The sequence below is a fragment of the Rhagoletis zephyria genome, unplaced genomic scaffold (assembly GCF_001687245.7).
Source record: "Rhagoletis zephyria isolate East Lansing unplaced genomic scaffold, Rhagoletis_zephyria_1.1 Rzeph_scaffold_09031, whole genome shotgun sequence".
NCBI lineage: Eukaryota > Metazoa > Arthropoda > Insecta > Diptera > Tephritidae > Rhagoletis > Rhagoletis zephyria.
The window spans coordinates 11835-25281 of record NW_016166110.1 but is presented as its reverse complement, the minus strand read 5'-3'; the positions used below and the strand labels follow the sequence as shown (position 1 = coordinate 25281).

The window sequence follows — 13447 nt, the reverse complement described above, 5'->3', positions numbered from 1 at the left end:
AAGCAGTACTCGGATTCTCTTATTGTATGAAATAGCATAGTTAAGCAGAGATCACACGATTTGTACAGATTTGTACGTTTTGGCAGTCACAGAGTGGTGTAGTCTAGAAATAATGAGTTCAACTCAGTAACTCTTTCCAAACAACACCACTCTGTAACTGTGTGTAGTTCCAAAAACTAGAAACCAAATCAATAATGTTGTGATATGCGCTTTTTTGAACATACACACCATCCGAGGACCCAAAGAAGTATTTTTGGAAGTTTTGCAACAATGTTTATTTCTATCCAATTTCAATTTTTTTCTTGTATTTCACATGGCCTCCTTTGATTAAGAAAAAAAAATCGGAACAGTTATTGACACTTTCAAAATCAGAGGCAACAACAAAATACATGCAAATGTGGATTTGCTCTAATGCTACTACCTGTTTGATATGCCTTTGAAATTGGGGATTTTATGACTAAAAAGGGCGAATGGGATTTTCTGTTGAAAAACGGGATTTTTTGCATACCATAACAAGCAATAAAATTTAGTAATTGATAAAGAACAAAAAGCTGTCATACTCTGTGGTAAATAAACGTTCCTTTCAGTGGAACTTCATTCACTTGAAATCAATTTTAATTGCAAGTTGGATGGCTTGAGTTTCTAGATTCTGAACATGTTTTAAGAATGTACAAGAATCAACTAGATCATAAACTTTCTAATTGAGAGGTCGTAGGGCTGGTCATGTTATTCACGAAACTGTGTTTAAAATTTTTCTAAGACCGTAAAATTCTCAACTTACAAATTTTTATCACCAACAAATTTTTAGCTCGGTTATTTTTTAACCAATTTTAAGTTTTTTATATGACTCTGGAAAGAATATTTGTACTATTTAAAGAAATCATAAGTTTTGTGTTTCGAGGTTTCAATAGTTTGCCCAGTTGACCATCAAATTACCTCGATACTGACCTCCTGAGACCAAACTGGCCCGAATTCGGGTTCAACGACCCCAAAATAATATATTACGATTTTAGTCGCCTATATGGATTTTCATAAACGATTCATAGGGAAATTTTCGGCAGACTGGTCGGAAAATGGTAACTTAGTACCGAATTGCTATTTTTTTTATAAACGCCACTTTTCGCATCTTCAAAAAATAACGATAGCTCTCCACCATTTTTGGACAAAGCCGCATGCGTTTTGACTTGGAAGGACCCATACAGTGTTGCCGTTATGCGACTAAAGGGGCAATTTGACACTTTTTAGGCGCCAATACCCTTTGACCCGACTTTTTTGATCCTTTTCCAAAATTATATGCAACTTTTGCCCCTTTTCAGAGATTTTGTTTTAGAACCATGCTATTAAAAAATATTTCTCCTGTACGTAAAAAAAATTTTTAAAACTTTTAAAGGAAATGCAACTCTTCTTTTTGCAGCAACTCGATTTCTATGTTTTGTTTAAAGCTTGTCCCACTATTTTCTTCTTAAATTCAACATCGGAACGTTCTAGCAGCGAAAAGACTTTATAATACATATATATTTGATTTTGACTTGGGATCTCAGATTTTTTTTACTAGTAAAGAAAAGCAAAAATGATATGTTGACCCTTTTTTCGTCAATTACCACTTCTCAACGGCAGCACTGGACCCATATATATCCTATGTATATTGCATATCTATATACATGATTGTGTATTTTTTCATCCGAAAGCATTTTATTAATAAAATTTACATATAGCGCGGGATTTCTGTTATAACTTTAGTTTAAAACGGGATTTAGATTATATTTGGACGGGGTTTTATTAACGCAGTTACTGGCAACACTGATTCGCGTGCATGTACGTATGTATGTATGTTCGCCTGGTATTTGGAAATGAAAATATCGTTGTGACAAATAAACTGGTCGTAAAGAGAGGTCGCGGGTAAATGGACACAAATTTTTGGTTATATAAATGTGTATGTACTTAAATCATGGATTAAATGATAAAAGCTGCTAGCATTCGATGGTTGTTATGTATGTATGTACATTAGACTGCGGTCTACCAAAATATTTCGGAAAAATATTAAGATTTACGTGAGCTGGACCGATTTGAAAATAGCTCCAAAATGGAGTTTTTTATGAATAAAAATTGTTTCTTAAAAATTTTTTTGACAAAATGGTTTAAGCTTATTTGCCTTCTCCAAGTTGGCCTTCTCAAGTAGTCATCCCTGTTGGCAATTGTAATTTCGGAAAAACTCAAACTTTTGCATTTAGTATAGTAATGGTCCTCCATGAATCTCACTTATCTAGGAAATTGTAAGAGGTGCCGCCGCAAGCCTTTAGTCTTCCCATAGGTATGTATTATACGTAAGAAAATTAGTTATTTCCTTTTGAGGTCAATATAATTTTCTAGGATCAATAAAAATGCTCAAAACTGTAAGAATACATTCATTACATGCCATTTGAGTATTGTGCATGCTCAGATTCCTTAAATTCAAAAAAAGAAATTGGTATATACTAGATTTGACCCAAATAAGACAATGGATTAAAAAAGGCTAATTTAGAAATTTAATCAATCTAAGCCTACATAATACTTAAATGGCATGTAATTTATGTATACTTACAGTATCGAGCACTTTCATTGATCCTAGAACATTATATTCACCTCAAGAGGAAAGAACTAATTTTTTTACGTGTAATACCTATGGGAAAACTAAAGGCTTGCGGGGCACCTCTTATAATTTACTAGAGAGTTGAGATTCATGGAGGATCATTACTATACCAAATGCTAAAATTTGAATCTTATTCCGGTCGCATTGCAGGATTTTTTTTTTTGACGCGGTCTAATGTGCATACTACAATATAGTTGATCAGATTTTATGACTATTTGTCTGAGTAAAAATTAACAAATATCTTAGAATTAATCTCAGTCTTAAAATTATGCCCATTCTTCCTTTCTTCTGTCGCTTCCTCATTCCATCGCAGTTTGGATTTACAGCCGAACGATCCTGTCGTTTTTCCCCTTTTTTTGAAATCCAACAGACCATCCCTTTTGCCAACAAGTACTTCTTTGAACTACATACGTAGAGAATTGAGACGATTTTTGTTACTTAATTTTAGTTGTTTTTTTTTTATTAAAGATATATATTTTTTAACAAAATCCGTGTAAACCCAAGTTCCAAAATTTGCAATATTTGTACAAAAATTTATCAAACTCTTGGAAAAATTTCGAGATTTGTAATTAGATTTCTCAGAAAGATTTGGGGTATGCATTTTTCTAGCCCATTGAATTCTATGTATTCAAAGTAGGATAAAGTGCAAATTTCAAATGGCTAAAAACTACCGTTATTTTTTTAGAATTTTTTGTCACAAATGCTTCCATATAACAAAGAACACAATTTATTTTTATATGGAAGAAAACCGTAATATCTGCAACAAAAAACGGCAACAAAATTGCATCCTCAAAATCTTTCTAAGATATCTAATTAAAAATCTCAAAATTTTGAGAAAGTTTGAGACTTGAATTTAATATCAATAACTGAATTAATCAATAACTAAAATGAAATAACAAAGAAAAAATATCTTAAAATGAGTCAATATTCGACCACTGCATGTACAATGCGCAGAAGCACGGGCAATCACAACCAGGGAACGAAAGTAAACGTTATTTTAGAAATTTCAATTCAGAAGTCAATAGGAAAAATGTTTGAATATAGAAGAGTTGTGCTATCAGCTATAGCTAAAGAATATTAGTATTAAAGTATTTAGTTTTTCTTTTTTTTTTTGATTTTTCTAAAAAAGTTAACAGTTATTTTGGGCCGGTATTTTTATCAGTCAAAAACAACAATTAAAATTTGACTTTTTTCAGTCCAATATAAAAGTTAAAAATTTACTGATATTTTTTCGATTAAAAATAAAAGTCAAAATTCAATCGCTATTTCATCTGATTGTACACTTTAAGTCAGAAACATCTTAATGCTACTTAGTAAGATACTAGTCGTTTGTGCAAGGAAAGGAAAGGAAATAATATAGTTAACTGCAATTTTTTATATTAAAAATAAAGGTGTTATTTTTGATTGAACAAATAGAATTCAAATGTTAACAACTTTTTTAACGAAAAAATAAAAGTCAAATATTAACTGTTTTTTTTTTTATAGAAAAAATTTAATAAAATTTAAGTTATATTTTTAGCGACAAAAAATAAAATTAAAATATTAACTGCATTCCTAATCGAAAACTTTAACTTTTTTTAAAAAAGAAGCATAACAGTTGCGGTCCCTGGTCACATTATTTGATTAGATGATCTTTGGATTATTCGAGTGAAAGATTTTGCAGAGGATTTACGATCGTTTACGCGTAGGCGACGTCTAGATGTAGATGGCATCACAAGCTGTAGGAGTCTTACAACCAGCAGCAACGAATTACAATAAAAAGGCTCAGATGACTTTTTCATATTATACCAATGCAGGTGGTGCGATGGAAATTATTTCATTAAAGCGATCTCGCTGCAGAATTACTAATGCACTTCCATGACATTTAAAATATAAAAATATGAATAAATATACATACATATATTTCGACTCGTTCGCCTTAAGTAATCGGCGTTATTATAAAATTACATAAGTACAAAAGTATTTACAAGTAAGAAATAAATCTTATTTACTGATTGGTGTCATCAACGAAATCAGTACAAGTCTTTATGTTGACGATTTTGCCGCATTCGCCACAATTCGTCCCGCTTCACAAACTCTAACCGCCAAAACCTCGAAATTTACGGTCAATGCCAAACCACCCACATTCCGGCGCGCATTCCATGCATCGGCGGCATCTACTTGCGTCGACCCGTATAATCGATACTATACGAACCGCTCCAGATATCTAGACTCTTCAGCGCAGGGTGGTGGTGTTGCGGCAAACTGCCATATGGATACTGCGACTGAGGCTGGTATGAGCGCTGCTGATATTGGGGCTGCTGGTAGTAGGGCTGCTGCTGCGGCGGCGGTGGTGGTGGTGGTGGTTGTCTGTACTGAGGTGGTTGATGTTGAAAACCGAATTGTTGATAACGCGGCTGCTGTTGCTGCGGCGGTGGTGGTGGTGGTGGATTGTAGTATTGTGGCGCTGGTGGATTGTATTGTGGGCGCTGTGGCTGATGCAAATTATCCAAACTGAATTTGCTTGCTGCCACTGGTGGACGATTGAATTTTTGATCTTTGAAATAGACGGCAGGATCTTCGCGATACTGGCCATCGTCGACTTCGTTCGGTCCTAGCGGATAGGGATTGTGGTTGGTGAGTGTTGGAGGTGGCACATTAATGTCGCTGCCTAAAATGTGATGAGAGGAAAATGTGCGTATGTAATGCGTGAAAAGGCAAGCTTGAAGTTGATAAGCAATACAATAACTCACCAGCAGGTTCAAAGCCACGCTTGCTAGCACCATATTCGATCTCACGCAACTTGCCCTGATCGTCTTGATAGCCATATTTACCAAATACCTCACCATTAGGATATTTTGTTTCGATTTTATAACTTCTATCTGCCGCTTCGTAGCCATACGTATATGAACCGTCGTCGTTGTGTCGATCGATTTGTTTCAATATTGGTACTGGTGTTGTATAGTCACTTTGTTGGTATGACTGTTGAAATTGGCTGCCCAATATGAAGCAGGTGAATATGAACTGTAACAAGGAGAAATTGGATAGTAAGCGAGTGGTATATACATATGTATGTTTGTACATAACTTAATAAAGTACAAATTGACGCCAAAAAGAGAAACAAATAGTTTTTCTTTAAGTTCAAAGATGTTGGTAATACAATTTCTGCTAAAACACAGTGCAGCAAAATGAAAACAATTTATAATCACTAGAGTCCCATAGTATTTTTCTGCTTGATTTTTCGTTGATTTTTATTATTTTTATTATTTTTGCTGACGGTGTGACTAATTTTTTCCCATACAAAGTACATATGTTCGAAATTTTTTTTATTACCTATTTTTTTATTATTATTTTTTTTTATTATTAAAATGCCTAGCACCGGTATTCGGTAGCCACTTGAAGCTTGCACTTCATACAGTAAAATTTAATGGGCTATAAAATTGCATACGAAAAAATTTTCTAAAAATTCTGAATAAAAAGTTTGTAATTTTTATAATTTTTTTTGCAAAGTTTGAAATGTGGACTTTTGTAGATATATGGCGTTTGTTGTATAAATTGCTAGACTTTTATAAAAAACATATTAAACATTTACAGTTTTGCTTATAAAACAAAAATTATAAAGCGGATTTTCAAGTTCTCTGTCCGCAATTAAAGATAAAGATATAAGCAACATTTAAAAAGAAGGGTTATTAGCACCTAGCATTGTTTTTGGATGATTTCAGATATGATTTTTGCCTAAATATCTCAGAATTTCATAAAAAATAAGTTCTGTAAACTTTGTGGTGGCATAAGATGAAAAAAATATTGATACAAAAATTTTGTAAAATGCGTGTCTTATTTTCTATAACAGGTCAGAAATATATGTACTTGAGACCACAGAGATTACAATTTTTTTCATTTTTTGCACTGTGTAATTACTCATAATAATGGCAAAGCTGCTCTCAGCAATGCGGCTGCCCTTGAAATTAAACCACTATGTTTGTACGTACATATCGTACGTTTAATAATATACAGAATTATTTCAAAATTTCAATTTTGTAGCGAAACGCAATCAAAGTTTGATCTATTGATACAGTTGGTATACAAAAATACAGATGTAAATACATATATGTATGTATCTACGCCATTTTTGGGAAGTATAGTCATCTGTTCGGCTGAATATATTCTGCTTATCAAGCTTATTAATTGTATATAAAATCTCCAAAACCGTAAATTTTGAGTTACATCTCTATATTATTAAACATGCGATATATATATTGAATTTATTGCAGTAGTACTAGTAATTTTGCAAGACAATCCCATTATTCGAAGAACTTTGTTATTAGAGCGTGAAATTAAAGACATTTAAGTGGATTTGTGGTCGAAATAAATAAAACCAAATGGGGCCTTTGAATCTTTGTCATTGTTGTACATTCATATACTACAATATGCCACCAATATACCACCAAGACAAAAGTATGTACATACAATCTTTTTTTTTTATTATGTCAATTGTATGCTTATATACTAAAATACATAAAAATACATAAAGGCTATTTCAGGAGACCCCAAACAAAATAAGGTAATTTCTTAGATGCCAATTTAAAAAAGTGCAATTCCAACGCCTTCCTCTTGACCTGCAGGCTGTTTCGAAGCCAAATCCCCTTAACTTAAACGTAGAATACATGATGTTATTAAAAGCACATTAAAATTCAAAACTGTGCACAAAATATTCGATTTTATTGTGTTGACCATTCACTTTTTTATGTATAAGTTTTCGAGATATTTTCCATTTAATTTCAATTGAGCTTAAAACGAAAAGTGGTTACATTTAATAATGCATATCCTACGAACCAATTTAACAATTTTAATAGCAAATGTAACAGATGGAAGCTAACGAAATTCTCCATAAATCGCACATATGTACATATTTAAATAGGCCTAATAGTTTCTGAGTAATCAATTATTTATTCCAGATTTTTTTGGTTTTTTTTATGAAAAAATTTAAAATGCAACTGGAGAAAGTTAAAAATATATATTCTGTGTCAGTGTTTTTTATTTGTGTTCTCTCTGGCTTCTTTGTTATTCTCGTGGCGTTAAATATTAGCTTTTGAGTAATGAATATGTAAGTATGTGTGTAGAAATGAAAATTCCCGCTTTTGCGTCACACAAATCTGGCAGCCCTACACTACACACTCTTTATGAAGTATGAGCAGGAAAGAGTTTTGCTGAAGAATGATAGAATACAGGATTGCGCCGATCAGAGAGGATTTTTGAGAATAACTTTTGTGTGACGTCACACTGGTGCAATTGCGAGAAAGAAATGCCAAAACGTGAGCAAGAATGGAAGAAGAAGAAAAAATGTTGCAAGGAAAACGTAAACAAGTTGCACAAGTGTGACGTCATGCAAACAACGATTCTGTCAAATTCGTTAAGAGAGGAATAGCGGTCCGAGATCGGCGCAACCTTTGTATTCTTTCAATCGTGAGTTTTGCTCATATGTACATGGCGTATGAGTAACATTATTGCCTGTTCATATCTATTTCTTCTTCTTTGGCTCTGCTACCGCCTAAGCGATTTTGGCCGAGTTCAACAAAGCACGCTAGTCGCTCCTCTACCGTGCCAACTGACATCAATTGGAAATGCCAAGTGAAGCCAAGCTCTTCTCCACTTGGTCACCCCATCGCAGTGGGGGCCTCTCACTTCATCCTACCAAGAGCGGGTTCCCACGACATGGCCAAGCCAGCGGAGCCACTGTATTTTATTTCGCTGCACTATGTCTATGTAGTTGTAAAGCTCATACAGCTTATCGTTCCATCGTCTGCGGTACTCGCCATCGCCAATGCACAAAGGCCCGTAAATCTTCCGCAAAATCTTTCTCTCGAATACTCCAAGAGCCGCCTCATCGGATGTTGTCATTGTCCATGCTTCTGTGCCATATACCACCACGGGCATGATGAATGGCTTATAGAGTGGGATCTTTGTACGACGGGAGAGCGCTTTACTTCTGATTTGCCTACTCAGTCCAAAGTAGCACTTGTTGGCAACATGATTCTTGGATTCGGATTTCGATGCTGACATTATTATCGATGTTAATGCTCGTTCCCAAGTAAACGTAATTCTCTACGCCAATGTCGACTCATCGGCATACGCCAGCAACTGCACACTATGTATTGCAGTAAATCGTTCCCGAGCGGTTGAATTCTGCGGCTCTTATTGTCTTCTCCAACATCAGATGAAAGATATCACATTAAAGAGAGTCACATTGTCTGAAAGCTCGTTTGGTATCAAACGGCTCGGAAAGGTCCTTTCCTATTCTGACGGAGCTGATGGGATTGCTCAACGTCATTTTACACAGCCGTATCAATTTCGCGAAGATACCAAAATCAACCCATGCTTAGAAGGCTGGTTGAAGAGTGCTCTCTGAGATCAGGCGTGAGAGTAGTTCGACGTTGTGCTTTCCACGCATTTTTGGGTGCACATATTTTTCTTTTTTGAAGCCCATACTGCAGTTCTTCATTTACCTTATCAATTTAATTTAATTTAATTTTTAAAACAGGCGGTCAAGCTCTTTATAAATAATTTCGAAACTAAGCTTTCTTAATCTTATATATAAAAATAAGTGCACGTTTTTGGTGTGACCTCATAACTTGGGAACGGCTTCACCGAATTCAACCAAATTTATGTGGCATATTCGGGCTATCATGCAGATGGTTTATGTGAAGTTGTCCGAATTCGTAAAAGAGGGTGTGGCACCTTTCACTAACTAAAATTTGTATGTTTTATATCTCTTGAAATATTTGTGGCAGAGTACTGGAAATTGGTATAGAGGTATATCAAATAATTCCATACTCATGGGGAATAAATGTGCGGTATTGGCGGGGCGTGGCACCTCCCATCTTAAATAAAAAAAGAAGTGCACGAATTTTACCAAATTTAAACTATATATTCGGACTATCATGCGGATGGGTTATGTGAAGTGTGCCCGAATTCGATCAAGCGGTTCATGATATATCACAGTTTATGTCTGTCACATGAACCACGTATATGGTACAACAGAAGATACATAAAAAACCGAAAACATAGTGAAAAATTGTTGCTGTGATGTGCTGTTTATTTTTTCTTCGGATAAATTAAGTCAAGTATAAACATGGTTGCAATATAGTAATCAAAAATAAAATTCATATAGAAAAATTCTAGGATTTTTCAATATTTTTTTTTCAATATTTGGTGTAGAGAAGCACACCGGGGTACAGCTAGTAATACATAATTTATAAGATTATTGAATTAAATTTTTTAAACATGGTTGCCTCCTTCAAAAATATTATCCAAATTATTACTTGATACCCAAATTGTAGCATTCATCGCAAAGATTCGAACCGAATTTAAAAATATTTTCCAAATTAAACTTTCTAAATTTATGTTATTTGATTATATTGTAATATTTAATTTATCTTATCAATTTAATTTAATTTAATTTTTCAAGCAGGTTGGCACCTTCTTCAAAAATATTTTGACCTCTTTAGTTTGATAACCTTACTGCTATATTTTATCTTATTACTTTAATTAAATTGAATTGATTTTTTGAAACATGTGGCAACCCTCTTCAGAAATATTAACCAAATTAAGCATTCTTAAACCCCTCATTACTTTCATACCCAGATTGTAATATGTATTTCATATATTTTATCAATTTGATTAATCAAAATTTTTTAAAGAGGAGGCCACTGTCTATTTATGTTTTTAAGATTAAGATTCTGTTAAGATTGGCTCTTATGTAAATCAAATTCGTCAAATAAATATTTAATACGATTATGATTTAAATTATACCCGCCATTAGCAACCAAGTAGTTACATCATTGTAAAACTACAACTTTGCTTTAATATTGGTTTAATTATTTATTTATTCGCTTATTTACTTATTAAAATATGTATTACATACCTCTAATGCCAGCAATAATTGCCAATTCGAAGCTCATATTACAAACACATTTATGCATTTATGCTTACAAGTTACTAATAGGTAATCGCAGCAACATTCATTATTGCCTACTTTGCACCAGTTAATTGGCGAAACAACTTAAGAATGGCGGCATGAAATTGAAGGGGATTATATTGGCTTTCAACAGGCGTGTTAAGTTTCTCAAGGCCGTCTTGTGTTTACATACATAAGTACATAAGTATGTACAACGCTTATGGCAATCGCAGTACTATACTCAACGTGAACGCATTGCTGCTGCATTCGTGTTAACCATGCCCTGGCACAAGTTGTTGGTCATAACAACATACTTACATAAGTATATACTTACATATGTAAAAGTATAATAGTAGATATGTATTAATATGAGTGCACTCATTTATGTAAGTTTGCATGCTCATTTAAGCGCATTACGTATACTCTTACATGTAGTTACACATAACTACTTTTATACTCATTTGCCTGCATATTGTTCACTTATGCGCCTACATACTTCTCTTTGGCTTTAACTATCCTGTTCTATTTATGCAAGTGTGAGTCAATCGAAATTTCTGAAATAACTGGTTCTTTTGAAAGGCAGTTATTATTGTTTCATATAAAAGTAAATTGTATACACATAGTATGTATAAGTAATTGCGTATCTTGGATTGCTCGTGTGCGGGCGGTCATACATACATACAAACAAAGATATATCTAGATTGAAAGGGTTACTTAAAGTTGTTCGCATTCCACGCATATTTACCTATTTTTTCTAGAATTGGAATGCTGTTGCATATTTCCGCATTGTCACCTGTGACTAGACATAAAATGCGAATAGGTAAAACTGGATTATTATTCTGTAAGTTTTGGTCTGCAGTTTTAAGAAAAATTGCAAAGAAGGCATGCAAATATATTCTTTATTTATTTATGGGTACATACGTACCCAGCAGGAAATATAAGCATGGAATAGTGTTTTACCGACAATGACCCGGCGGTCAGTAACACTTCCCTGCCAAATTTCGCTTACTTTAACAAAGGCATGGCCGAATTAGGTAAGTAGGGATATACATTTGTTATCAGACATAAATATGTACATACTTCTATGCCGCTTTGCCAAATAAAGTAGATTCGTAAAATGCCCAGCAATTGCTCGGAGATGCCGGGCATTCTGTGGTATTTATCTTCGGTGGAACATAATTTTAAAACGGACTTAGTAAGTTGTAATCGGAGGCGTTCATTTATAGTAAAGCATAGATAACATTTGTCATGCTAACGATTGTGGTACAAAAAAGCTAAAAGAAAACATGGATTACCTCGTAAGATGCGTACCTATTTTTCAACTGGGTACAACGGCCCACTCCGCAGGGCCTGGGTTCAAGCCCTGGTCAAAGCAACATCTCAAAAAAATATAGAAAAAATATATCTTCTTAACAGTGGTCGTCCCTCGGCAGGCAATGGCAAACCTCCGAGTGTATTTCTGCCATGAAAAACAGCTTCTCATAAAAATACAATCCCCGTTCGGAGTCGGCGTAAAACTGTGGTTCCTAAAAATGGGAAACAACACCACAGTCTTTCGAAAGACAAGAGTCTTCCGGCAACTATCTTGATAGCTCTTTCCTGTCTTTCGAAAGACTAATTGAATGATCTGCTAACGAGAGGTCTTAGCGTTATGCTGTTCGCCTTTTAGCAATAAGTTCTTTTCAATTGAATTAAACTAAGCGAAATTGAAATAACATAAAATAATATATATTTTCTTAAACCAATAAAATCTAAAATTTAAATTACAAAAAGACAAAAATTAAAACAGAAGAAAATAGCACATAAATATGAAATAATAAAAAATCTTACAAATTGAAAGAAAATTAAATGGAATAAGGCAAAAAAATAAAATAAGATCCTTAAGATTTAATTGAATATATGTTTTTTTTTTCTTTTTAAAACAATAAAATCAAAAACTAAAAGAAAATGAAATCAACGAAAGAAAAATAAATTAAATTAACAAAAGCAGAAATAAATAAAATAAGGAAGTTAAAAAATGTTTTTAATTTTTAAACAATAAAATCAAGAATGAAAGAAATGTTGATCTAAAAACAAAGAAAAAAATAGCTTAAAAAATAAAATAATTTTCTAAAATTTAAAAGAGATTTTAAAAAATATTCTTTTTAAACCAATAATATCTAAACATTAAATGAAAACTGAATAGGAAAAGAAAAAATATCATAACAATTCATTTTTTTTTTAATTAGACTTAAAAATTAAAAGAAAATTTAACTAAAAAGGAAAAAAGCGACTCGAACTAAATAATATACAAGTGCTTTCTCTTAAAAAAAGCTTTACACCACGAGTGGTGAATGAGAGAGCTTTTTTCTCAGTCTTTTGCACTAGAATAACTTTTTACATACTATCTTAGCCAGAATTGCCTGGTAAAGCACAGTAAAAATAGCTTATCTGATCTGATTCTACATCCATATAAATGGCAGCAATGTCAAAAATTTTGCCAAAAGCGAATAGTTAAAGTACCCGGTCGACGATGATAATGTCGATATACCTCTCTCTCACCTTGACGGGTTTGGAACAGCAACAGCACTCCGTTAAAATAATGAAGTCTCTAAAAGGTCTTATCGATAACACTGGTCTACAAATTTCAACTTTTTTTCTGCGAATAAGACGGGACCTGGTGTTTCTGAACGGATTTTTCGTGCTGAACACGAATCCGGGGTCAAAAATGTCCCATCACGTCACGTTTTCGAGAAAAAAGGGGTTGAAACCCCTAAAAACAGCGTTTTTGGCCATTTTCGAAAAATTATAGAGCTGAACCCTGACGTGGTACAAATTTTGCATATATCAGAAATTAAAGGCTAAACCGTGCCCTTTCGAATGAGCCCTATGCCGAATTGATCGCG

At 33.6% G+C, this 13447-nt stretch overlaps 1 protein-coding gene across 1 annotated transcript in view; it reads right to left on the bottom strand.

The window, feature by feature from the left end:
* Positions 1–4507: 4507 nt before the first annotated feature.
* The window catches only part of Cpr97Eb (Cuticular protein 97Eb), a 10348-nt gene continuing 1408 nt past the window's right edge, over positions 4508–13447 (bottom strand). The window contains exons 2-3 of the mRNA XM_017631636.1: positions 5362–5632; positions 4508–5279 (exon numbers count right to left, since the gene is read on the bottom strand). Coding sequence (XP_017487125.1) covers positions 4786–5279; positions 5362–5632 — 765 coding nt within the window. The 3' untranslated portion in view covers positions 4508–4785. The remainder of the gene's footprint in view (positions 5280–5361; positions 5633–13447) is intronic.